Below are 27293 nucleotides of genomic sequence, written 5' to 3' on the forward strand. Positions count from 1 at the left end.
CACCAGAGAGTAGGCAGAAAGCTTTATGATCACATGGTTCAAGCCTCCCTATTTATCCCTAAGAAATAAGCTGAGGAGAGGACCATGTTCTACCTGGACCCACTGTCATTCATGTGGTGTTTTGTAAACATTTCAGAAGCACTAATTCTATCAGGATAGGTGGACTGAAAGCCATTTGCAGAGAGTAAAGCCTTACAACCTTAAATCTCACTGAAAAGCACTGCAGATAAATGGTTAGTATTCTGAATTTGGAACAAGATTCAGTTCTATTATGGTAGTGCTTGCATGTCAGTCTCAGACAATCTTTGTTTCTAGTAGTGTGGGGCTGGGGGACTTCTGCTCTGCCTCTTGACATTTGGCCTACAGGGTTTTGCAAGGTTCCATCTTGTCTCCCATGCTTTTCAACATATACATAAGGCTTCTGGGAGAGATCATCTGGATCAGGGGTGGCCAAACTTACTTAATGTAAGAGCCACATAGAATAAACATCAGATGATTTAGAACTGCAAGACATGAACATCAGATGTTTGAGAGTCACAAGATGGAAGGGAGGGAGGAGTGGAAAGAAAGCAACTTTAAATGCATTTTCCAAAATGTTGGCTGATTTGGCTTGGAGAAGTGTTTGAAAGAGACAAATGCCTTCTCCAAGCCAGCCAACAGAACAGTGGGGACTTTGAGAGCCATGCTCTATGTGTGAAAAAGCCACAGTTTGGCCACCCTTGATCTGGAGATAGGGCCCTAGTTACCTGCGACAACTCCAAGCGGTGAGAAGAAAAAGAGCAAAAATGACCATGTTGTTTGTACCACTATGTCATTTCCAGGATACCTGGAAGTGATGATAAATAGTTCTAGAAATGTCCAGAAACTTTGTGCAGATGACACTCAGCACTATCTCATAGAAGACTGCAGAAGAAGAAGAAAACTGCAGATTTATATCCCGCCCTTCTCTCTGAATCAGAGACTCAGAGTGGCTTACAGTCTGCTGTATCTTCTTCCCCACAACAGACACCCTGTGAGGTGGGTGAGGCTGAAAGGGCTTTCACAGAAGCTGCCCTTTCAAGGACAACTCCTGCAATAGCTATGGCTAACCCAAGGCCATTCCAGCAGTTGCAGGTGGAGGAGTGGGGAGTCAAACCCGGTTCTCCCAGATAAGAGTCCGCACACTTAACCACTACACCAAACTGGCTCTCAAACTTCCAGCAGATCCCAGGGAGGCTGTGGAAGCTATAAAAAGATGCCTGGAGTCAGTTAATGGATGAGCGCTAACAAACTGATACTTAATCCCAATAAAATGGAGGTGCTACCGGTTTGACCCAGAAAATGGGGCATTTCCTGTTCTCAATGGGGTTGCACTTCCCCTCAAGAAGCAGATTCATAGCTTGAAGTGTTCCTGGACCTGGGCCTCCAGTTGGATAAAAAAGTAGTATTTATTGCTGTCAGCACCAGCAGGAGAGTGCTCTTCAGTTGAGCCCTAGTTTAACACACAATATTGCTTCCTTAAAAAAAAAAACAGTAAAGGCCTCATTCCCAGGATAATCCTGTCTTCAAATACCAACACTTCAGACCCTGGCAATTAAATGATATCCTGAAACTCCTTCCCTTAAACGTTATTCCACATTGATTTTAATATATTTCTAATTTCATCTCTCTTTCATGAACAAGAAAAAATCCAATCATTTAAAGGACAAATCCTTTTGAAAGCAAATGGAGATGGCTTCCATATTGCCATATGTTTCTTCCCACTTTTCAATGGCATTGATTTAAATACAGATTTCTCACGTGGAACTTGGAAGCCAGGGCTTTCAATTTAAATGTTAATAGAAGAGTAAACTTCAAAATTAAAAAAAAACTCTATAGAAAAAGATCACTTTCTTCCTATAGTTAATATCTTTCTATACTTTCCCTTCCCTTTTTTTCTCCTGCTGTGGGCTACCTGCCTTAATAATATATGTTCAGCAAAGAGAGAGAGAGAATTAGAATAACAATATGTCATTGAAAATGTTTAATTTAAAGTATTTAATGCCACAATCTGCAGGAGGTTTGAGCAGAGTCTGGTGATAACATGGAGATCTCATATTTCCATCTTTACCATTTTCCTTAGCAGCCCATTCATCAAACTAACTATTCTGAATGCGTGACATGATTATTTTCAGACTGGTCCAGCATAATATTCCTTGGGAGGAAGAAGGACACTCCAAGAACATCAGTTTTGAATATATGCCTGTTTATCTTCTCTACCTTCCCCCTCCCTTTGCTGTAACCCCTACCACGGCCTTTTAATTGTAAGCTGTTTGGGACAGAGACCTGAATTTCTGCATATGTACCCTGTAGGGTTCACACTTTAGACACCAAATATATAAATTCATACCTGTGTGTGTATATCTACAGTCCTGTGTTAATCAATCAATCTGTATCTGTTGTAATCAGGTCAGCCAAAATTGACACACAAAGGCTGCCATCACACACACTAAATAATGTACTTTCAACCCACTTTTGATGCACTTTCCAACTGGATTTTACTATGTAAACTGACAAAATCTAATTGGAAAGTGCATTGAAAGTGGATTGAAGGTGTATTATTTAGTGTTATGAGCCAATGAGAATAATCAGTTCATTTATATACAATGAAATTTTGAAGGCACATAGTAGGCTGAGTTCAATAATACAGACATAATTAATAAAATACTTAACCACCTGATTCCTTGTTGAACATGCGAAGGCACAAAATTTGGCCCCACATAAAGATAAAATGTCGGCCATTTGGGGAGAAATTAAACAAAGAAAGGATTGCCATGTAATGGAGTGCTACCCATGTTCATTTCTCAGCACTTGCCATTGCTTTTCTGTGTTCTTTCTCCATGTTCAGTCTTTAGAGAAAAAGTTCTTGAGGCAGAAGATTTTTTTTAGTGCTGAATGATAACGGGAATGTGTGTGGTTAAAACTGTATCTCATTCTTTAGCCTTGCCTTATATTTCAGCTACCTTCTTTAAATTTTTCATGGTTGCCAGGTATGTCCTTATAGTTTCCAGCCTGTTGAGCAGCTGTGTAATCCTTCATATTGTCTCTTTGGCTCATTCCCTCAGTTGAACAAAGCAGGAGTCAAGTTGCACCCTTAAGACCAACCAATTTTTATTTAGAACGCAAGCTTTCATGTGCTCTTAAGCACACTTCATCAGTGCTGGATTCCCCATCTGATGATGTGTGCTTAAGAGCACACGAAAGCTTACATTCTAAGCTGATTTGTTCAACTGCTTCAGACCAACACAGCTGCCTGCTTGGATCATTCCCTCAGTGTTCTCCCCAGGTTTCCTTTGACTCTCCATTTTGTCTTTCACTTCACCCCTGTTGCTACTTCAATTGTCATGGAAACTCTAGGCAACCATTTTGTTGGCTGGGAAAACGAAGTTGTTAAGGAGGGTGCTTTACCAGGAGGGTACGTTATTGTCTTCTTTTTTTCTTCAGTAAGCAAAATGCCCATTGGTGTAGGTATATAGGGGAATGTCTCTGTATTTGTTGTCAATAGTTTAGGAGTATACCATTTTGTTTGAAAGCAAAAGACTGAACTGAGTCCAGAGCCATTCACTTCCTGTTCCCATTACAAAGCTGCCATGTGAGTGGCTGGACCATGCCACCAACCTGCTCTGTTGTCTGTATTCCTATGGGGGCAGTGTCCTATTTCCCTCGCTTTAGTTGGCACCCAAATGGCTATCTTCAGTTGGAAATGAGAAGTGCTGATCAAACTGTGTTGGGACTGAGACTTGTTACGCTAGATCACCTGCAGGAGTTCTTCCAGTTCCGAGGCAATGTTAGCAGAGGCACTCTTCTTTTCTCTGACCTTGTTCTTCTTAAATAGCTGTAGGGTGCTGATTCAACGATGGGCTGCTGAGCACATAATAATTTCCCAATTGGAAGAATCACTCTGAATAGACTTATCCTTAGCACTACCATTTCCATGCAGGTTGACCTGGCAGATTGCATCGGACAAGTTAGAGACATTCAGACATCTAGTGTACAGTTCCTTTTTCACACCTCTGCCATTGGTGCCCTCAGCAGAAGGAGGATAGAAGATGGATATCAAGAGAACTTTAAGTTTTGTTTCTTCTTTGTATATCTATTATTTATTAAATTATTATTACTTATTAAATTTATGAATCACCTAATCCTGGCCAATGCCAGGCTCTAGGCGATGTTTATATATATAAAAAATTAAGAAATTACAAGCACTAGAGCTTTTCTGCAGCCTTGATCCTGCCTGGTGCACAATGGTACTCTACTCATCCTACAAGTTTGCATCAGCCACTGTAATTTGGCTCCTCTTATGCCTCTGTTGACTTGGAACAAACCAATGGTGGTATCAGTGGTGCGATTACCTCTCTCCCCAACACTGCTACAACCCTGAGAAAGGGCTGTGGCTCACTGTGGAAGAGGCTCTGCTTTGCATGCACAAGGTCCCAGGTTCAATCTGTAGCATCTCCAATTAAAAGGATCAGGTCATAGGTGATGTGAAAGACCTCAGCCTGAGACCTTTGGAGAGCCACTGCCAGTCTGTGCAGATAATACTGATCTCAATGGACTATCAATCTAATTCAGTATAAGGCAGCTTCAGGTGTGATCATCCTAAAGTGCTGTGACACTTGTGGACAGTGTGATGTGGTGGCTAAAAAGGCAAATGCAATTTTGGACTGTATCAACAGTGGTATCACTTTACTCTGCTCTGGTAAGACCTCACCTGGAGTGTTGTGTTCAGTTTTTGGCACCACATTTTTAGAAGGATATAGACAAGCTGGAACGGGTCCAGAGGGAGGCGACGAAGATGGTGAGGGGTCTGGAGACCAAGTCCTATGAAGAAAGGTTGAAGGAATTGGGTATATTTAGTCTGGAGAGAAGGCAGCTGAGAGGTGATATGATCATCATCTTCAAGTACTTGAAGGGCTGTCATATAGAGCAGGGGTGGCCAACGGTAGCTCTCCAGATATTTTTTTGCCTACAACTCCCATCAGCCCCAGCCAGCATGGCCAATGGCTGGGGCTGATGGGAGTTGTAGGCAAAAAATGTCTAGAGAGCTACCATTGGCCATCCCTGATATAGAGGAGGGTGTGGAATTGTTTTCTGTGGCCCCAGAAGGTAGGACCAGAACCAGTGGGTTGCAATTATATCAAAAGAGTTTCCAGCTCAATATTAGGAAGAACTTCCTGGCCGTTAGAGCAGTTCCTCAGTGGAACAGGCTTCCTCAGGAGGTGGTGGGTTCTCCTTCCTTGAAGGTTTTTAAACAGAGGCTAGATGGCCATCTGACAGCAATGAAGATCCTGTGAATTTAGGGGGAGGTATTTGTGAGTTTCCTGCATTGTGCAGGGGGTTGGGCTCGATGACCCTGGAGGTCCCTTTCAACTCTATGATTCTATGATTCTAAGTGCTGATGTAACGGACTCCTTTTGCATGATCCTTCATATGTCTGTCCTTCAAGGGTTTCTGGCCATGTTGTTTGAGCAGCAAAATCACTCTGGCTTCATAGTCTCAGGTATATGTGCTTTCCCTCTGTCTGGTGTAATCTAAGCTCTCTTCACATGCAGAGCAGGGCACACTGAAGATGAAGATGGGGAGGGGCAGGATCACAGAAGCAGAACTGAAATTCAATGCACACCAGAATCGTACATGTGTGCTATTAATTACTCTGCGTTTGTAAAGTTCCGCAATCATTGTATGTTTGTGGGCTCCGTAAAGAGGGCTGAACATGTTATGGTTGGAGCTGTAGTCCTGGTTCCCACCCCACCCCATACACTGTATTTATCATCCAAATGAGTTCCTTCTGGATAGTTCAGATTTCATATTGTAAATAGCTTCTAACAATCCCCCCCCCTTTTGCATAGTGTTGAAGGGCATACAGCCCCTCTGCACTGACCTGAATACTGCTGCCCTGCTGTGGTCACTGGTGTGTGTGGGGGGGCAGGGGCAGGGAGGAGAGTAGAGTTGCAAGCTCCAGGTTGGGAAACTCCTGGAGATTTGAGAATAGAACCTGGGGAAGACAGGGGCTTCAGTGAGGTACAATGCTACAGCATCCACCCTCCAAAGCATCCCTTTTCCCCAGGGGAATTGATTTCTGTAGTATGGAGATGAGCTGTAATTCTGGGGGATTCCCAGGTCCTACCTAGAGGCTGACATCCCTATCCCTTGTCCTCCACTCCATTTTAACTCACAGTATACTGTCTCTCGGGAAATCAACCCTGACAGTTCCCTGGAAGGTCAGATACTGAAGATGAAATACTTTGGCCAACAAACGAGAAGGGAGCATTCACTGGAGAAGACCCTGATGCTGGGAAGGACAGAAGGCAAAAAAAGAAGGGGATGGCAAAAGATGAGATGGCTGGACAGCATTGCTGATGTAACTAACACAAATTTGAGCAGACTTTGGAGGATGGTGGAAGATAGGAGGGCCTGCCGTGACTTTGTCGACAAAGAGTCGGACTCGACTATGCGACTGAACAACAACATACTGTCTCTCAACTATAGCAGCACCAACATGCTGATAGAGAAAAACATAAGAAGGCCTTTTTAGATAGCAAGTCCAGGGTCACTGTATCCATTGGAGGGGAAGCAGCAGAGTTGCAAGAGTGAACCTTGCCCCAACTTTATGCTCAGAATACTGGGAAGCAGACCCAGTATGCATCCACACTGTATACATGTAGACACTGGATGTGCAGGTGGAAGCCATGCTTTCTGTACAAGGTTGGTCGTAATAAAATATATTGTTTAGTTTTGGGTTTTGGATGTTGCTATTAACTAACATGGCTGCTGCTTTTTTTTTGGGGGGGGGGGTCTTATTTGGAAATGACAGTATTTATATGCTTGAAAAATAAATAAAAGAGTCTAGGAAATCTCTTGATGTTATTTAGCTTTTATTGACTCTTGACTTAGTATGTTTGTAGGTGCTGTTTAGTCGTAGACAACTTATTGCAACTCCAACAAAGGGTTTCCAAGGCAAATGAGAAGCAGAGGTGGTCTGCCATAGCCTACAGTGCATTTCTTGGTGGGGTAACCGGAAAAAAGCCCAGAGGAAGAAAGCCCACAGAAAAAAAGTTCACATAAAAAACCCCACAGTCATAAATGCTCACAGGAAAAAGTTTGCAGGTGAAGAATTACCTCTGTGAAATAGTTACCTCAAGTTGGCATTTTATGTTGCTGAGTAACAGCTGCCCTTGGCATTTTCCCCCTTCTGATAGAGCTCTCTCTGACTAGAAACTTGAGAAAACACCCAGTCAGATTTTTTGATTCTTTAGAACCAACAGCCAAAGACCATTGTATGAATACTGGAATATCATATGAGTGAGAATAATTTTCTGTTCTGCAGGTTGCTGAAATCTGAAACTGAAATTTTTACACTAAGATTCTCTCTTGTATTTTTTTACAGACTTGCGCAGAATGACAGCTGGTTTCATGGGCATGGCTGTAGCCATCATCCTCTTCGGATGGATTATTGGGGTGCTGGGCTGCTGCTGGGATCGAGGCCTTATGCAGTATGTGGCAGGACTTCTCTTCCTCATGGGAGGTAAGAGGGGGAAAGTTTATAAAATGAATGTCATTTTCTTTTGCTGGTTTTTTTCTTTTTGTCCTGCTGGTTTCAAAGTGCCAGACAATCTAATTTGATTCTGCCATTTCATTAAGGTAAGTCAGAAGCAACCAGTTTGAAATCTGATGCTACAACAACACACAATGTTACGGTTTCAGAGAATAACCATGTTGGTTTGCAATAGAAGAGCTAGATTGGAGTCCAATAGCACCTTAAAAACCAACAAGATTTGGGGAGTGTAAGCTTTGGAGAATCAAAGTTCCCTTTGTCAGATAGGGAGCTGTGATGAAAGGATCTTTGACTCTTCAAAACTGAAGCGGCTGTTGGACTCAAACCTAGTTATTATGGAGCACTTTCCCTCAGTGTTTGAAGTACTTTATTTCCCAATAATTCTTATAATGTCAGCCAAGGTAGGTTGATACTATAATACCCATCTAGCAGATAGGAAGACTGATGCGATCACACACACTAAATAATGCACTTTCAATCACGCACACTTTCAGTTTGGTAAAATCCAGTTGGAAATTGCATTGGAAGTGAATTGGAAGTGCATTATTTAGTGTGTGTGATCATAGCCACATGTGACTGAGAATGTCAAGTCTAAGGCTGTCTGGTAAATGCAGCTTTGTGATTTGAACAAAGAAGAAGAAGAAGAAGAAGAAGATATTGGATTTATATCCCGCCCTCCACTCCGAAGAGTCTCAGAGCGGCTCACAATCTCCTTTACCTTCCTCCCCCACAACAGACACCCTCTGAGGTGGGTGGGGCTGGAGAGGGCTCTCACAGCAGCTGCCCTTTCAAGGACAACCTCTGCCAGAGCTATGGCTGACCCAAGGCCATGCTAGCAGGTGCAAGTGGAGGAGTGGGGAATCAAACCCGGTTCTCCCAGATAAGAGTCCGCACACTTAACCACTACACCAAACTGGCTCTCCAAGGAATGATCAGCTCATGTTTCTGCTACAAGCTTAAAACTATTTTACCTTTAAACCTCTAAAAGGTCTGTCATTTCAGTGACCTCAAAAAAATGCAGTTACCTAAAGTCTGTAAGAAAGCCATGACAGTTTGGTGGGTGTAAAACCTGTTTTAAGTTGGTGGAGCGCTAAGGACCGGGTGAGAGCTGTTTCATCTGAGCCTGTTGGTGTTTACTTTGAATAAAGTTCCACTGATTTCCATGGAACTTTCTGTCAAGTAAGTGTGGATAGGATTGCGGCCTACATGATTGACAGTGGGTATGAACTGCATTTGTTGAATGGAGATTGCTAATCCCACCCCTGCCACCGCCATAAAACCCTCAGTCTTTTAAATTGCTGGCAACTTTGTGATATAGGAACATGAACATGGGGACCTGAAGATGTCAATGAAGATCCTGTGAATTTAGCAATGAAGATTCTGTGAATTTAGGGAGAGGTATTTGTGGGTTTCCTGCATTGTGCAGGAGCTTGGACTAGATGATCCTGGAGGTCCCTTCCAACTCTATGAATCTATGATTCTATTACCTTATTTAGGAGGAAAAGTGGCATAGAAATGTTTTAAATGATTTTTTTTTAAAAAAATGATTCCCACAGAATGTTTCCGTGAGAAGGATGAACCAAATAGAAAGAGGTCCTTAATCAGCAAGACTGTGAAGTTTGATAAGGTCAATATAACCCTATCCAAATAATTCAGATCTAGCTCTTAGGTACAGCTGTCAACCTGATAAAGATCTTCTAATTGATTAATTGTCTCACTTTTAACTACTTAATTAACTGATTACACATTCTGACACCTTAATAAAAGTGTAGAGGTGTAGGGGTTTTTTTTTTAATAAAGGTGACAATTTATAAAACATGACTTAAACAAAGTTTTAATCATTGGTTAGAAAAAGTGAGATCATCTTTATTTTCATGATGAAATTGTTGAACCAAACAACACTATGATTCTCTTACGTGATTGACTGGTGTTTCCTGACTATGTTGTGGTTCTTTCCTTCTAATTAACCAAAGGTTTTCAGTCACATTTTTAAATGCCTATAATTTGTTAACAGTGTCAGAGTCAAATGATGTGCACAGTAAAGTATTCACAGTATCCTTTATACTTCATTTTTATTATATCAGACGTCTACAATTTACAGCTCTAAAGTCATATGTGATTCAATACAACTCTTAAAAAAATAAAATGAAAAGGTATATTAGAGGAGTAGGTGGGATACTAGAATAACCAGTATGTGAAGGGAATGTTGCCAGACAAAGATTTTTGTGGGGTAAATTACTTCCTAGAGATTAATGTTAAGTTGTGTATTTTTGGTTATGAAAATGGGCTTTCTTACCCTGACTCTTTCGTGGTCTCTTGCTCTGAATTTTAACATAATCGGGGTCTTCAAATGGAAAAGATTGCTGCCAATGCACTAGAATATCACTGTTACACATGATGTTGATAAACTTTGGAATACAATGTACCGTTTCTTAATGCATGCTCAAAGTTATCTTGCTCCACCATGAATCTGTGATTAAAACTCTGGTGGACTGACTGCACAAAGTCATATATTATCAAATAACCTGTTTGTGGGGTGATTTACATGGAGCAATCCAAATGATCTGCTTGAATGAGCCACGGTTAGGTGGAGGGCCACAATTCTGTTAAAGTTCAGCATAGAGTTTCATTAGGAAGATTTAGAACTGTACAGGGGGGGCGGATTTTGGAGCGGGTGGGGTTGCGGTAGGGGAGTATGCATGTCACTCATCTGCATCTAATCTGTGTGCACTCTGGTATAGTACACCTGTGCATTCTCTTTATAGGTGTGTGTATACTGGGAAATTCCCCCCTCTCTCTTCCCCATGAATAATCTTGGCCACTCTTGTGCCCAGTTCACTTACTTGATCTAGCTCACATTCTCACTGCCAACAACAGCACAGATGTGGAGTGCTCTCTCAGCCCCAATAACATCCTTTGGGCATGTCTAGTCATGCAATGAGACTTAAAAATCAATTTTCTGCCTTTATAAATGTAGAATCCTAGGCCAGTGGCACTCCCTTGAGTCAACAAGTGATCTTCTTGAGTAACCAGCTGGCCAAAATCCAATCAGCAATTGATATTTCCATGGTGGTTTTAGGGTGACTTTTAGAGGCTGAACTCAGCTATTGAGTATGATATGAATCCTGATAAGTTTTTTGAAGAAAGACATTTGCTTTCCACCTATCTTCTTTCATTCTTCAGCTACTGATTCAGAACTGTGCAACTGAACAAAATCTGGCTTAGAACTGCAGAATGGGAGAGAATGGTATAATATGAAATCCTTTAGGGATCAGATTGCCATTTGGGATGTAAAATTTAACTCTGTGAGAATCTGAGTTCACAGGCTTTTTATTTAAAACAAAACAAGTTTCTTGCTGCTGTGGCTGCAAAGATAGGATGAAATCTTGATGCTACTGTGGGCCAAATGAAATGTCACTTTTGGGGGGTATGGATTTCCTGGACTCAGTTCTTGTTCACAGCAGCCGCAAAGCAGCAGTGGGGAACTGCAGGGAAAAAGCAGCAGTGGGAAACGGAAGGAAGGAAAGTAGGTAGGTAGGTAGGTCCCAACAGGCTTGGAAGGGAGGCGCTGGGGGATATTCTGTAAGGTATAAGAATATGTCTTTTCTTGACACAGAATTGGATTGTCTGAGATTCGTGTTGCAATACATAAGCAGGGAATAGTCAAAGCTTGAATATGAAGTCAGATAAGCAGCACACACCTACAACCAAGTATATATTTGTTCCATTTGTACACAACGTTGGGGGACCCAAAGCAGCTTACATCATTTTCCTGTCCTCCATTTGTCCTCACAACAACCCTGTGAGGTTGGCTAGACTGAGAGTATGTGACTGGCCTTAGGTCACACAGCAAGATTCCAGAGTCGAGGAGAGATTTAAACATGAGTCTCCTAGATCCTAGTGTGACACTCGAACAGCCACACCATGCTGCTGGCTCTTATTCCCAGCATATATCCCTCACACTGCTGCTAGTTCCAGAGAGCAGCCATGTTGGCCTGCCATGGAATAGCTAAATTCGATTCCAGTTGCACCCTCGACACCTACCAGACCCTGCCACTGTGATTTTCTTATTACTAGGTTTTTATTCTGCTCTTTCTCCAAGGGGCTTAAGGCAAGTTACCCCCTTGCATCTTATCCTCAGTGACACTGGGATGTAGCTGAGGCTGAGACAATGGGTGGGATCACATGAGAGATTTGACCCAACCTAGCCATGCCTCCCCTCTGGATTTAATATGAGCAAGCACATGCACACATTTGCCCCTTGAGTCCCACCCATACTCACCTCATTTTAGGATGGGCTGGGACTGGATTAAATAGCTACCAGGAACCTCCCGGTAGTAAATCTCTAAAATACATGCAGGGCTGGTATTGCACCCGCCCCACATGAACAGGAGTAGCCTGACTGCTCCTCTTGCAGGTGTGCAGCCTGTCCCTCTTCCGGCAGCAGGGTGGGGGCTCTGTGGTTCCCGTGGCGTGCATCAAAGAGCACCAGCTTTTTCAAAGTCAGGCTACTTCTGCACCAAATTCCCAGTGTGTTCCCACCCAAAGAGTGACAGGTTTAAAGTCAATTAGTAAATTTAATCACAAACTTGGGATTTGAACCCAGATCTTCCCAGTCTAAAGCCCTGAGTCCGCTTGCGGAGAGGGCGGGATATAAATCAAATGCAATAAATAAATAAATAAATAAATAAATAAATAAATAAATAAATAAATAAATAAATAAATAAATAAATAAATAAATAAATAAAAGTACTGGCAGGAGAACTAACGCACCACATTGGTTCCAACACTGAAACTGCTTACATGACTAGCCTGCAATCATGGGTGTTTGTCTGGTCAAATGGGTCAGCAAATAGGTCATCTGAAGCAGCTCTCCAGTTTAAACACTTCTGACCTTATTGATCTTCGTGAACTACTTTCTTTTAGTTTACATTAGTCCCAATTGCCTCGAGCAACTCTATTTGTCTCCCTGTCTCTGTTTACATCCCACCTTTCTGCTACTGCATCAAAAGTGATTTGCAATTCAAAATAATTGCCAGCAACATAATATACATTTTTTTAAAAAGATGGAAGGGGGGATAGAAAACCAAGCAAATTCAAGAATCTTCTTTCAGATTATCTAAGAGGCTGGGACTCCCAAGGAATCATGGGGTAATGAATAAATACAGGAAATCCAAAAATTCCCTTCCAGCATTTGAGAGTTCGCAATGGACTGAGGGCATGTTAAGTCCTGTCATCTTTATTTCCTTCTTCTTTTTTGGATAATGCATTAAGCTCCCCCCGCCCCCCCCCCCCCCATACATGTAAACAGTTTTTGCTGCTTTCATGATTGGGACAAGCCAAACAGTTTACTGTTACATTTAAGGATGGGTACCTAATGACCAGCTGGAACAACTATTAGCAGAAGTAGTTCTGAGAGGGGAAGAAACAAATCACAGTTAGTCCCTGACCACTCACTCACTCTCTCTCTCTCTCTCTCTCTCTCCCCAATGCAGCCAAAGGAACCACTGCAGGAATCAGTTTGGGGACTAATTTATAGAATGCCATTTAATATGTAATAAAATCTTGCCCACAAAATCTTAACAGATAGTATTTGTGAGTTTCCTGCACTGTGCTGGGGGTTGGACTAGATTACCCTGGAGGTCCCTTCCAACTCTATGATTCTATGTTTCTATGAAACCCACCAAAACTTTTTCACGGCCATGACAACAGCTAGTTAGCAGGGAGGAAGCCATAGCTCAGTGATAGAACATCTGCTTGGCATGCAGAAGCTCCCAGGCTCAGTCCCCATTAAAAGGGTCGGGTAGCAGATGTTGTGAAAGATCTCCACCTGAATCCCTGGACAGCTGCTGCCCCTCAGAGCAGAGAATACTGACCTTGAGAAACCCAGGACTTAGTATAAGGCAGCTCCATGTGGTTACAACAGAGTAACACTGAATACGTGGAAGGGATACCACTAATGAAAATGTGCCTATTTGGGCTAAACAAAGTTCAGACAATGACAAGTGTTTATATGAAAACACCCTTTATTGACATCATGCGCTTACGATTTCTATGCGATATTTGATTCAGTGTTGTGGGAGGAGGGGAACCTGGAACTGCACAAAGATCGATATGAACATGAATCAACTGAATTAGGAATTGGGTAACTGGTTCCCAGATGCAATTGTTAACAGGGAAATTATCATTAAATGGAAATGTTGCACAAGCATCAATTCCTGACCCAATGCTATTCGATATCTTTGCCAGCCATCTGGAAGAAAATAGGAAATCGCTGTGGATGATAAACACAAGGACGGATGGGATGTCAAAGAGCGACAATAATGTCGATGCTACCAAGTGAACCGAGTTGTTCAGTAAGCTTCTCAAATCCGAGGTCCCAGTGTTGAAATACGCTGCACAGAGACTGGGCTGATAGTTTGTGTGTATGTGTGTGGGGAGTGAATTAATGGCCACCCCATAACATCAGCGTATCTTATTTAAGCTGCAGACCCTGAGCAAAACATGATTTCATATGTTATGCTTAGTCTGTTTTCCAGCACTTTCAGTTGATGAAACAGTCCAGAGCACCTGACAAATCTGGTCCCATGTGGCAAAAAAGATCATCTGCTTTCCTTCACTGTGTCTATAACCCTGTATGTAAACTGAGGCCTAAAGGCATACATGTCTGCCCTAATGTTTCAATGTGTTTGTTCATTCTTTTCCCATAGGTAATGGACCAAATGAGTAAAGCCTATATTTGCAGGCCACATGTATACAGAGAGCCAGTGTAGTGTAATTATTGGGCTCTAACTGTTAGTGTGTTGGATTCAGGATTGCCAGCTCTGGGCTGGGAAATTTCTGGAGTTTTGGGGTGCAGGCTGGGAAGGGGTCATACCACAGTGAGGTATAATGCCATAGAGTCCACCCTCCAAAACCTCCATTTTCTCTGGGATAATTGGTTACTGTTGTCTGGAGAGCAGATATAATTCCAGGAGATCTCCAGACCCCACCTGGAGGCTGGCATCCTAGCTGAATTCAGGCTAGGGACAGCTGGTGTCAGATCTCACTGGTCTCAGCCATCCAAACTTTGGTTACAGCTGGTTCCTTAAGGAAAGCTCCTCATTCAGGTCTAGGGAGACAGGGTTTCCCAACTTTTGCCTGTTCTGCCTGTGGCTGCTGGGCAGGTTGGTCATAGGAAAATGGCCAGGAAAATCAGTGTCATGCCACCACTTTTGGTGAATACCCAACAATGATGTCACCACTCCAGCACATCTCTGTGATTTGCCCAAAACTCTATGGTTTGCCATATAGTTTACCATAGAATTTATAGTTTGCCACAAAGTCTTGTCCTTTATAGGTTTTGCATAGAGTTTAATTTACCATGGAGCTTTAGGAAAATTGAAACACCTGATATTTGTGATATCCCTGAACCCTCCCTCACACTAGAGGTCCCAAGTAGGACAGAACTGGTGGGTGGGATCCAAGCCATTTAGGGCTTTCAAGATTAAAAAACAGCACCAATAAACGAATTAAAAGTCAGTATAAATGGCAATCAAGTAAGAACCCCAGCTTGTTGTATTTTGTACTGATGGTTGTTTCTGAACCATCTCCAAAGACAGTCTCAAACAGAGTGCAGTACAGTAAAGACTAAATTTTATCAATGCATGTATAACTTTGGCAAATCTGGCTTTCTCCAGGAACAGATGCAGTTAGCCAATCAACATCAGCTGTCACAAGGTGTTCTAAGGACCTTCTGACGTATTTGTCCAAGGACAATGTGGAGACCAAAAATACCCCCAACCTGTATAACTGATTGACCCCTGTGGCACCCCATAGGTTAAGGGTCACTGATCTTAGTAGTACTGAAGCACTTGACACCAGATGTGATGTATTGATTCTATACATTGCAATGGAACAGTCTGCTTCCCCCTCTCTGATCTTTGTGTAAGTTGGTTTAGTATCATGAGTTGGAGTCCTTCCTGGGTCCTGTTTGTTAGTTAGAATTGAAGATTGCAATGAGCTCCCTGGCCCTGGAACCAGTCGCTCCCATTGTTGTATCATCCTGCCAATAAATGGACATTATTTTGAACATACCTATCTCTGCTGTGTGCACTTAAGAGCAAGTACTCTAATCCTGATGATCAAGCAGAAAGGAACATCAGGTACCTACCTACCGACCGACCTAATAAATAAATACCTTCCAGGACAAAGCTGGCCAAATCCATACCTGCCAAGTGACCCAGAACCCCCTCCCCCCAGGTTAGCGGTATTAAGTCCTGCTGAGAGGTCCCAGAGGCCCACCAAGGGCACAATACTTTTGTTGTTCAGTCAGTGTTGATCATCTAACAAGGTGACCAAGGCAGCTTTCATGCCATAGCCAGATCTGAATTCTGATTCAAAAGGATGTTATGTTGGCCATTTGGGGATAAGGTGAACAAAGAAAGGATTGCCGTGGAATAGGGCCCTTGGATACTCATGTTTGTTCCTCAGTACTTATGCCTTTGCCTTTCTGTGTTCTTTCTCCATCCTCAGTCTTTAGAGAATAAATTTTTAGGGTGAAGCTTTTTGGATGTGTTGAATGACAACAGAAGTGTGTGTGATTAAAACTGCACCTAAGCACTCATTCTTTATCCATACCTTCAGCTACTTTCATTAAACCTTTCATGGCTGCAAGATATCCATCCCTGCCAGGAGGTCCAAAAGCCTGTATAATCGTTTCTACCATCTCTTTGGTTCATCCCTTCAGTGTTCTCCCCAGGTCTCCTTTGACCTTCCATTTTGTTTTCACCCTGCCCTGTTGATGCTTTTGTTACCATGGGAACTTTAGGCAGCCATTTTGTTGACTGGGAGAAATGAGGAAGTAATTAAGCATCATGGAGGTTGAATGGAAGAATATTTTACTGAAGCCAAATGGCCACCAGTAATTTTTACAGTAATATAAGGCAATGGTAGTGGAGTGAACAAAGGATCATGGGACTAACAGCAGGGTTCTCTGTCTCCCTTGTAGGGCTGGCACCAAGGTCAATTGTCCATTAGTCCTGTGAATGAGTCAGTTCTTCCTTGTTATAATATACTTGATCCCGGTCCATCTAAAGACCTCTAATTCCAGTCGTGCTTTGGTTAGCTCTTGGTTGCCAGATTCTTTGACATGATTCATTTTGTCAAGCCTAGAGATTTGTGATACATTCTTGTCTTACCTGCTGATACAGGCCCTAGCAGCACACCAGATTGCTGACTGCACTAACTTGCCCTTGATGGGATTCTGGAAATCCCATTACGATGAAGTATAAACCTGTGTCCAGTTTCTGGCAGGCTTGCTTGTCTATGTTCAGATTGGTTGTCCTGATAGTTCCATACATTTTTAAAAACCCTGCTCCCTCTTTGTGAAGCTTATTCTACTCCCCAGAACGTATAGAGAAGCCAGTCCTGATCTCACTGTGCCTTCCTTGGTCTAGTAAGCAGGGGTAGAATTCTAGCAGGAGCTCCTTTGCATATTAAGCCACACACCCCTGATGTAGCCAATCCTCCAAAAGCTTACAAAAAGCTCTTGGAGGATTGGCTACATCAGGGGTATGTAGCCTAATATGCAAAGAAGCTCCTACTAGAATTCCACCCCTGCTAGTAAGCATGGCTTTTGTGATGTTCACTTGACTTTGGTAGCTGATTTGGTGAAGAAATAAATCTTTGGAAGCCATTTGTGTGAAACTAGACAGAACCAACATATAGAGATCAAATTCCAAAAAGATAATGGCTGGACTGGCAGACCAACCTTAACACTGGTAGATTGCCAGTGTTTCAGCTTGCCTCTGTAGTTGTCCTTGTAACAGCTGCCTGTCATGCAGAGATTACCAGCTAATCATGCCCATCTTGTGGTAGAAAGCGTCACCTGTGGATTTCTGTATGGTGTAATGGGGAGAAAGGCAAGGCGTATCAACCAATCTACGATAGATTAAAGGTTTTGTTTTTTTTAACTGAGATGGCCCTCTTGCCACATGGCAGTGAACAAAAATGGCTGTCCTGAAAGCTCTGAACTGATACAGCCTTTCAGCAGGGGGAAGAGATTGATAGCTGGAAAAGAACAAGATCGAGCCTGTTTAGCTTTGCCTGAAAACAAGATAAACCAACCAGCCAACCCCTCCCGCAGATGAACATCTAGGAATAGTGATCCCCTGCTTGTGTTTTAAGGGACAATTTCCATATTTCTGGTGGAAACACCACCCTGAAGTACAGACATGCCACATGCCCATGCTCAGTTAGTATAACATGGACCGATTCCCCACTCGCCTTGTTTCAATCTCGTTGCTCCTTTTTCCATGGCGCTTCTGCTGGATTTCGCACAAGCTGCCTCGGGGTGGTGAGTTGTCTCTTTTTGTTCCCTCTGTGGCAGGCAGGATCCTCTGAAAACCAGTTTCTGCCTGCTGCAGAGGGAACTTGAAAAAAGGCAGGGCAACTCACCGCCCCAGGGCAGCTTGTGGGAAATCCAGCAGAAGCACCTCGAGAAAAGGAGCAACAAGACCAGAACAAGGTGAGTGGGGAATCAGTCATGATGTCTTGTCATCATCAAAATCAGCAGTTTAAGATAGTAAAACAAGAGCTTCTAAAAAATGCAACAAATCTACAATTATCATCATTGGTAAGCCTGTTTCCCTTGACTAAAAGCACAAGTCTGCAGGATGGATTTCACCTCCACCTAAAAGAGACAGCATGGTGCAGTGCTTAGGTCAGAGAGACAGACTAGGGTCTGGGAAACCAGGTTCAATACCTACCCTGCCATGGAAGCCTGCTTGGGTGACTTTGAGCCAGTCATGCTCTCTCAGCCTAACCTACCTCACAGCATTGTTGTGAGGATAAAACGGAGGAGGATAGAACAATGTTGTAAGCAAGTGGGGGTCCCACTGGGGAGAAAAGCAAGGCATATGTAGCTAAACCAACCAATCAAAAACTGCTGTTTAAAGGTCAAGGATAAGCAGATCCATTCTTTTCTGGCCAGCTGGCAACCTTCTGAGTAGCCCACCTTTCAAGGCTAAAGAGTGGGAAAGTCTGCCTTAAGTTTTATGAAGTACAATCCTTTATCTCCATTGAGGCTTTTTATTTCCCTGCCAACTTCTATTACTCAGCATAACAAGGCTTTGAATCAAGTGTTGAATCTGATTATTGCAAGGGATTTGTCAAGATGAGTCATTGGTGGGCTATTATCTCATATGCTCCCATCCAGAATACCAGTGAGGAAAGATGTGTTCTGTACTGTTATTCAAACATGTGCTTGTAACGAGGTTTAAAATAATTAAAGCTATTTTTCCTCCTTAATGTAGTTTACAGAGTTGGACAACAAGCAGACCAGTCTCTCCAATGTTTTCCATCAATCCTTTACATTCTGTTGTTGTTTGTAGTGTAAACTGCCTATATGTTTAACATGGTCCCCCACAATACTCCAGTGATAAGGCTGCCAACTCCGGGCTGAGAAATTTTGGAAGATTTTGGGTGAAGTCTAGGGAGGGGAGGGATGGAGGAGGGGAGGGAACTCAACAGAGCTGTGATGTCATAGAATCCACTTTCTGTAGTCTAGAGATTGGTTGTAATTCCAGGAGATCTCCAGGTCTCACCTGAAAGTTGGCCACCCTAGCATCTCCAGGTCCTACTTGGAAGTTGACAACCCTGGCATCTCTTTAACAGCTCCTATGGAATTAGGTAGGTGTGGTGCTCATGTGCAATTTCCATTAATTTTGATGCATCTCAGGTAGGAGATACAGTTGTGGAGGACCATCCCCCATATTCTAAGCCCTCTCCAGATGTTTAAAAATTGGTAGAATTTATATGCATGGGGAGAATGCAAGATCACAATAGCAAACTCTGCCCTCAGGCTACACTGAATTCATTTGAGTGTAGCCATTAATTCTATGCGACTAGTATTTATGTGGATATATTCATGGAGGGGGGGGGGGAAGGGGCACGACTCATTGGTAAAGCATCTGTTTTGCATGCAGGTCTCCAGTTCCATCCCCAGCATCTCCAGCTAAAAGGATCAGAAAGCAGATTGGGCTTCCCTCCCTCACCATTTTCCTGAGCTGAAACAGCCCCAGGGGGTATCATTGGCCCCATTCTGGAGTTGCATGTGCACTACTCCAAACAGAACCAGGCCTTTGCTGTTATTTAAAAGGCAGTTCCCCAGAGCCCTTATGTGACCCAGGCCCGACTCATTAAAAGCTGGAACATCTAGACTGAGCCTCAGTTAAGACTCTCTAGAGCACCAACAGAAACTACAATTTCCGTGTTTTCCTGGGGAGAAGGAATGATTATTGAATTATTTGAAAGTCATAGTGTGGGTATGCCCAGGAAGGAGCACATGTATTCCCACTGCATGTCAACAGCCCCCTTCTATCTCATCTCTTACCATTTTGGGCTATTTATTTAGATTTATAACTAGGGATGCTGCAGTATCCACCGTTTCAGTTTGCACCCTGTTTGCACATTGTTCAGCAGACAGTTTGTGTTGCTTGCAAGCAGCTCAAGTTGAGACTATTTGCCAGCTTACATTCTATGCACGCACACTGTGTGCATTAGCACCACTGCCACATCACCCTGCACCCCCACCAATGCATTAAGTGAAACATGAACAAAACCAGTCTATATATATATATATATACACAAACGCGCGAGAATGTTTTAAAAGCAAATGTCTCATTGTTGGGGTTCATCTAATCAAGAAGATTAATGGCTGTCCGAATCTGCAGTGCTTCATGCATGTGCATTTTTGCACAGCCCCATGGGAGTTGTAGTTTTAGAGAAACACACACCATGGAATCAGTTAATTATCTGACCCAACCAGCCATGAACTGGAGGTAAATCAATGGCAGCGACTGTGTAAGTGCAAAAGCAGCCAGGAGGAGGGGGGAGGAGATTGGATTTATACCATGTCCTTCACTCAGACTCTCAGAGCAGCTTACAATCTCCTTCTCTTCCTCTTCCCACAACAGACACCCTGTGAGGTAGGTGGGGCTTAGAGAACTTCTCTTGAGAGAGCAGCTCTGAGAGAACGGTAACTATCCCAAGGTCACTCAGCAAGTGCATGTAGAGGAGTGGGAAATCAAACTCAGTGCTCCTGGATTAGAGTCCGTGCACTACACCAAACCACTACACCAAACTGGCTGTCATGACAGAAGGACATGAACTCCTCTTCCACCACCACCACCACCTTTAGCATGCTTTTCAAGTCAGATGGCTTTAAGGTGAGGCAACCCAAGGCTTGGCACATGAATGAGAGCAGTGGACAAAATGGTTCATTCACCTGTTGAACACAGACATTGTGAAGTTCTCAGCATCCCTCTTTACAACCCATCATGTCCCTTGTGCTGTTTAAAATAAGTATGTAATATACAGAGCTGAAACAGGTTTCTGCTTACCCCCTGCTATGAATGCCTGCCCAAATGGGAAGAAGAGATGGTCCATCATGCCTCTGCAAAAAGCTCAAGCTGCGGTGCTGGGCAATCTCCAGGGGCTCCGCTCAATACTATACAGCCGAATTCCTTCTGCAAATTGTGGCTTGTCCTGTCATGGCCGTGCTGTCACCCTCCTCCTCATTACATCTGTACAACAGTATCTCGCCGGGTGATTGAACTAGTTGTGAAGTTGGCTCGGTCATCCATCGTCACATCCCATCTCAAGCCCTTATCTGAGGATGCAGAAGTTCATTCCATTTGGCTGCTGGTGATCCTTTAGATACGACATGCCCTCTTTCTAGTGACACAGACGTCAGCCAAGAGAAAATTGTCTTCCGGCTTCCTATCAGCAAATTAGACCTCGTTCCCTTTTCAGTGGGATGCGTTCCTGTTGTCAGTGCTGGATCTAGATAAGCTCGGTTCTTCTCACTTGCCTGATGCATCCTGCAATTCTTAACCAGCCAGCTCTCTTGTTCACTTCGATCCTTTATCCCAGTTATCAGGGATATTTCAGTCTTTGTGGATCTGAGCTTGCTTATGACTCTGGCTTGCTATCACAAGATTTCTTTTCATCATCAGTCCTATGGTGTGGGAAGCCTCATGTCCAAGCTTGTCTCTTGGAAGTGATGCTCCTGTGCAGCTGATAAGCTCATTGGGCCTGTAGAATGACTGTGTCGAACAACTTCATGATCTTCCAGAGTACCATATTCACTGAGAGCCAGTTTGGTGTAGTGGTTAAGTGCATGGACTTTTATCTGGGAGAACCAGGTTTGATTCCCCACTCCTTCACTTGCACCTGCTGAAATGGCCTTGAGTCAGCCATAGATTTCACAGGAGTTGTCCTTGAAAGGGCAGCTGCTGTAACAAGCTCTCTCAGCCCCACCTACCTCATAGGGTGTCAGTTGTGGGGGAGGGAAAGGTAGAGGAGATTGTGACCACTCTGAGACTCAGAGTGTAGGGCAGGATATAAATCCAATATCATCTTCTTCTTCTTCTTTGTGTCCTTACGTAATCACCTCACCTCTCCTGTCCTGCCATTTATTTATTTACTTCATCTGGACCCTGTCTTTCTCCCCAGTGGGGGACCCAAGGTGACTTACATCACTCTCCTCTCTGCCAGTTTGGTATAGTGGTTGACTCTTATCTGGGAGAACTGGGCTTGATTCTCCACTCCTCCATTTGCAGCTGCTGGAATGGCCTTGGGTCAGCCATAGCTCTGGCAGAGGTTGTCCTTGAAAGTGCAGCTTCTGTGAGAGCTCTCTCAGCCCCACCCACCTCACAGGGTGTCTGTTGTGGGGAGGGGGGAATCTAAAGGAGCTGGTAAAGTTTCCTGAGAGTTCAGAGAGCCCTGGAGAGAGAGATTTTGAGGGTTACGATTGGATTTCCAAAAAATTTACACACATCCCCATCTCCATGATTCCTTGCAACTCTCCAGCTTGGTAATACAAAAGCATCACCCAAACAAGGAACATTTCTCTGAATTAAGGAACAGATGGTGTCATGGTTAAGAGTGTTGAACTACTATCTGAGGGACCTGGGTTCAAATCCCTACTTGTACCATGGAAGTTTGCTGGGTGACCTCAGGTCAATCACCTTCCCTCAGCCTAACCCACCTCACAGGGTGTCTGTTGTTGGGGGGGAAGGTAAAGGAGATTGTAAGACTGAGATTTGGAGTGTAGGGCCAGGTATAAATCCAATATCTTCTTCTTCTTCCATTTTATCCTTACAACCACCCTGTGGTTGTAACGACCTAGCTGAGGAATGCTGTAACTCTTTCTTGAGTTCTATGGTGGAAGAAAGGCATAATGCAAACGTAAAAATAAATTAACTTGAAGGGACATGTGAAAAAAATAAGAGAGAAATGAGTGCTGCTAATTCATGCAATGGGGATTTTTCTCATAAAGGCAATAACTAACCCAACGGCACAACATCTGAAATTCTCCTCACACCTGCTTTATGGCATTCCACGAGTCAGAAGAATAAATAAATAACCCTGTAGAATGATTCTGATTCCTGTCTATGCTAAAACAAAAGGTTCTCCAAACATTGTCCTTTCGCTGATTTGATGGACGTGGGGGAGAATCCTGTCAGCAGTAAACTTAACAGGGACTCAAGATAGATAAAAATAGATTATAACTGATAGGTTCATCCCAGGTATTACGTTTGCAATGCCAAACAAATAAAGAGGGGGAGGGAATAAATGTGCTTTTGTTTCCACAGAACGCTACCCAAATCCATGCAGTGCTCCCAACAAAGCCAAGTTATACATTTGTCTTCATTTTGGCCCTTGTATCCTACTCCTTCTGGGATGGTGGCTCTGCTGTCAGCTCCCTTGTGGCACCTCCACCACTTGGATTAGGACAGCCAGCTTGTTTTACTCACCTTTCTCCTGAAGCCAGTTTCTGGTGGGTAGCCATGTTGATCTGCAGTACAGAAGAAAGATCTGAATCCAGTAGCAATTTCAAGTCCAACAAGATTTTCAGAAGGGATACTGGGTTTATAGTAAAGGTAGTCCCCTGAGCAAGCACCAGTTATTTCCAATTCTGGGGTGACATTGTTTCACAACGTTTTCACGGCAGACATTTTATGGGGTGGTTTGCCATTGCCTTCCCCAGTCATCTACACTTTCCTCCCAGCAAGATGGGTATTCATTTTACCAACCTCAGAAGGATGGAAGGCTGAGTCAACCTTGAGCTGGGTACCTGAACTCAGCTTCTGCCAGGATTGAATTCAGGTTGTGAGCAGAGCTTAGGACTGCAGTAGTGCAGCTTTATCACTCTGTGCCATGGGGCCACCCTTTACTTGGAGTCTCAGAGCAGCTTACAATCTCCTTCCCTTCCTCTCCCCACAACAGGCACCCTGTGGGGTAGGTGGGGTTGAGAGAGCTCTGAGAGAGTCAGGGGTGGAATTCTAGCAGGCACTTCTTTGCATATTAGGCCACACACCCCTGATGTAGCCAATCCTCCAAGAGCTTACAAGGCTCTTTTTTGTAAGCTCTTGGAGGATTGGCTACATCAGGGGTGTGTTGTCTAATATGCAAAGAAGCGCCTGCTAGAATTACACTCCTGGAGAGAGCTATGATTGACCCAAGGTCACCAACTGGTTGCACGTGGAGGAGGAGTGGGGAATCAAACCTGGTTCTCCCAAATTAGAGTCTGTGCTCTTAACCACTATACCAAAACTGCCTTTTGAGAGTCAAAAGCTTGCCTCCCGGAAACCCTGTTGGTGTTGAAGGTGCTGATAGGCTGAACTCTAGCCTTTGTCTTGTTACTTTAACAGCAGCCCAGCACTGGCAGAAATTAAGCAAATGAGGATCTCCTCATCATTTTAGCCTCAAGCCAAGAAATGAAAACTGTGATTTTTGCATAAGGATGCCATTAAAAGGCCAGATTTTTTTAAAGCTGGAAATCCAGAGACTGCCTTTGCATCATCCAATGTGACAGATCATGAGGGGACAGCAGCTTCTCTAGCAAGTTATTTTATTTTATTAATTTACTGAATTAAATCAGCCTGGCTGAAGGCTTCAGTCTCTGCTGAGCAGCGTGGTAGGATACAGGCAAACATTCTGACACGTTTTGCATGTCATTTTCTTATGGTCTCACAGTATGACTTCCTTGTGGGGCCTTGGGATCACTCATGCTGCACACTGGCAATCGGTGATGTTCCAAAACTGCTTCCTCCTGCTGTGATTTTAAGGGCTGGAACAGTATTTAAGGCCCTCGTATTTAAACGGCTTGAAAGATTTTCATTTCCCATAAAGTTATTTTAACCCTTAACTAAAAAAAGGCAAGCACTGAAGATGAATTGCCCTACAGTGAAAGCATATGAACTATGCCCAGATTGAAAACCCAACTTTCAAAAGAAAAGCCCCATATGTATGAGAAGGAATACAGTTGGTTGGGTCTTTACCAGGTCCTTTCTTTTGTAGCAGGAACTCCTTTGCATATTAGGCTGCACTCCCCTGATATAGCCAGTCCTCCAAGAGCTTACAGCAGGCCCTGAAAGAAGAGCCCTGTAAGCTCTTGGAGGATTGGCTGCATCGGGGGGAGGGCAAAGGAGTTCCTGCTACAAAAAAAGCCCTGGTCTTTACAATTAGGACAATTACAAATTTGAATAGCCAGAGGTATGGGTGTGAGGTGAGTGGGGAGGGGTCCCAAATGTCTGAAGCACAAATAGGAATGCCATATTTGTGCACTAGTGTAAAAAAAGAAATCTTGACCTAGATGGCCAAGCAAGTCTGATCTTGTCAGATCTCAAAAGCTAAGCAGGGTCAGCCCTGGTTAGTATTTGGATGGGAGACCACTAGAGAGGCAGGCAATGGCAAATCACCTCTGAACGTCTCTTGCCTTTGAAAACCCTGCGGAGATGTCATAAGTCAGCTGCAACCTGATGCACACACACATAAAAAATGATGATCAACATTACACAAAGAGCCTCCTTATCTTAGCAAAGCTAATACGATGGAGAAGATTGGAGATGCAGGAGGCACGTCCTGCCCTTTCAGACTATAGAGAGTCTCCCTCTGAAGTCTGAGGCTAGGAGCCAGCGCAAAGTCCTCCACTTCCAAACTGGCTCAGATTTTATGGGGGTTGTTTGACTGTTAGTTTTATTGTCTTATTGTTTTGCTGTAACCTGCCCTGAGCCCGCTTGCAAGGGACAGTGAGATATAAATCACATGAAATAAATATTATGGGACCCAAATGGAAACCACAGTATGTGATGATGCTACACTTGGGCTTTTCTCTGCATCTGCACCGTGAGGATTGCCCCACCTTACGTCTCACATGTGCCTTTGCTGTGGTTTCTACATGGAACCAGCTGCCACATAGGAAGTCTGTAACGTAGGGTTGCCAGTCTCCAGTTGGGGCCTGGTTCCTGCTTTTACAACTGATCTCCAGTTGGCAAAGATCAGCTCCCCTGGAGAAAATGGAGAGCCAGTAGCAGCAGATGAGAGCATGCATTGATCCATGTTGTAAAGAATTGAGTTGTGGCTCCATGTAACGTCAGGAGAAAGAGGCTGAAGAAGTATTAAGTGAAACTGTGAGGATTCCTTTCAAAAGAGGTTCCTTATTCTCTCTGGACCTTCATGAGTAGAACACTAACAAACTCAGAGACTTCCACTCGCATCTTTACTACGTCTATTCTGAAGAAGCTTGTTTCTAAGAGACTGTGTGAGACTCCGTGTGGGGAAATTTCAAGCATTAAGTATTCTTTGAAGGGAGGTTTTTAAACAGAGGCTAGGTGGCCATCTGACAGCGATGAAGATCCTGTGAATTTGGGGTAGGTATTTGTGGCTTTCCTGCATTGTGCAGGGGGTTGGACTAGATGACCCTGGAGGTCCCTTCCAGCTCTATGATTCTAAGTGTTCCTAAGTTCTGTTTTATTTTAGCTTGCACTAAAAGAACGCATTTATACAAGTTTTACATGAGAGTTTAATTGCTTCCAGTGGTTGTTACATATAGCTCACTGTAGACACCGGTTCCAGTTGTATTTACTACTACCCCTGGTGAAAATGGCTTCTTTGGAGGGTGGGCTCTATGGCATTGTACCATGCTGAGGCCTCTCCCCTCCCCAAACCCCACACTCTTCCGGTTCCATCCCCAAAGTCTCCAGGCATTTTCCAACACGGACCTGCCTGGCAACCCTACTGTAATATGCAAATGAGCCCAGAGTCTTTGCCATTTCTCTGCAATGTACCTTATAGAGATTTGTCCCAAAGGAGGCAAGATTGCCCAATTTGTGTACCCCTATGCTTGAGATGAGGAGGACGCGTGCAATTAAGTGGCAAATGAAGTGTCTGTATAGAGGAAGCCATGAATAACTACCTCGTGCTGAATCATCTGGGCCTCTAAGTTAACGTACCTTGAATGTTCCATATGCTAGTGAGAAACAAGACCTCGTTATGTGGAGAACTCAACCAAAAGAACCCTTTAAAATGCTGAAAAGATGTAAGCTGCAATCCTATACATAGCTAGCCATTCAAAAGCTCTTGAATTCCACCCCATCATTGGGGAGGAATATAGTCTTTGGGCCCATTTAGACCTTCCCAATTGTGCAATCCAGATGAGTGAAGAGCTTCAGCACAGACTGCCCCATGTTCAATAACATTCCTGAGGTAAACGTGTTTCTCTTTGAGCATTTTGTTCACTCTCAGTTATTCTGAAGGTGACCTTCATGTTTTAAGCTGATCACCTTTGGTTTGCCCAAAGTAGTCCTATTAAAAATGATGGGATTGCTTCCAATAAAATTTCTTTATCTCACTGCTATCCTTGCTTGACAAAAGAAGCAAAACTTGACTACAA

At 43.5% G+C, this 27293-nt stretch overlaps 1 protein-coding gene across 1 annotated transcript in view; it reads left to right on the forward strand.

The window, feature by feature from the left end:
• TMEM178B (transmembrane protein 178B) overlaps positions 1–27293 on the forward strand; it is a 374746-nt gene that overhangs the window by 326280 nt on the left and 21173 nt on the right. Inside the window, exon 3 of the mRNA XM_060245680.1 lies at positions 7406–7543. Within this exon, the coding sequence (XP_060101663.1) occupies positions 7406–7543 (138 nt within the window). The remainder of the gene's footprint in view (positions 1–7405; positions 7544–27293) is intronic.

The sequence above is a fragment of the Heteronotia binoei genome, chromosome 8 (assembly GCF_032191835.1).
Source record: "Heteronotia binoei isolate CCM8104 ecotype False Entrance Well chromosome 8, APGP_CSIRO_Hbin_v1, whole genome shotgun sequence".
In the NCBI taxonomy this organism is placed as follows: Eukaryota; Metazoa; Chordata; class Lepidosauria; order Squamata; family Gekkonidae; genus Heteronotia; species Heteronotia binoei.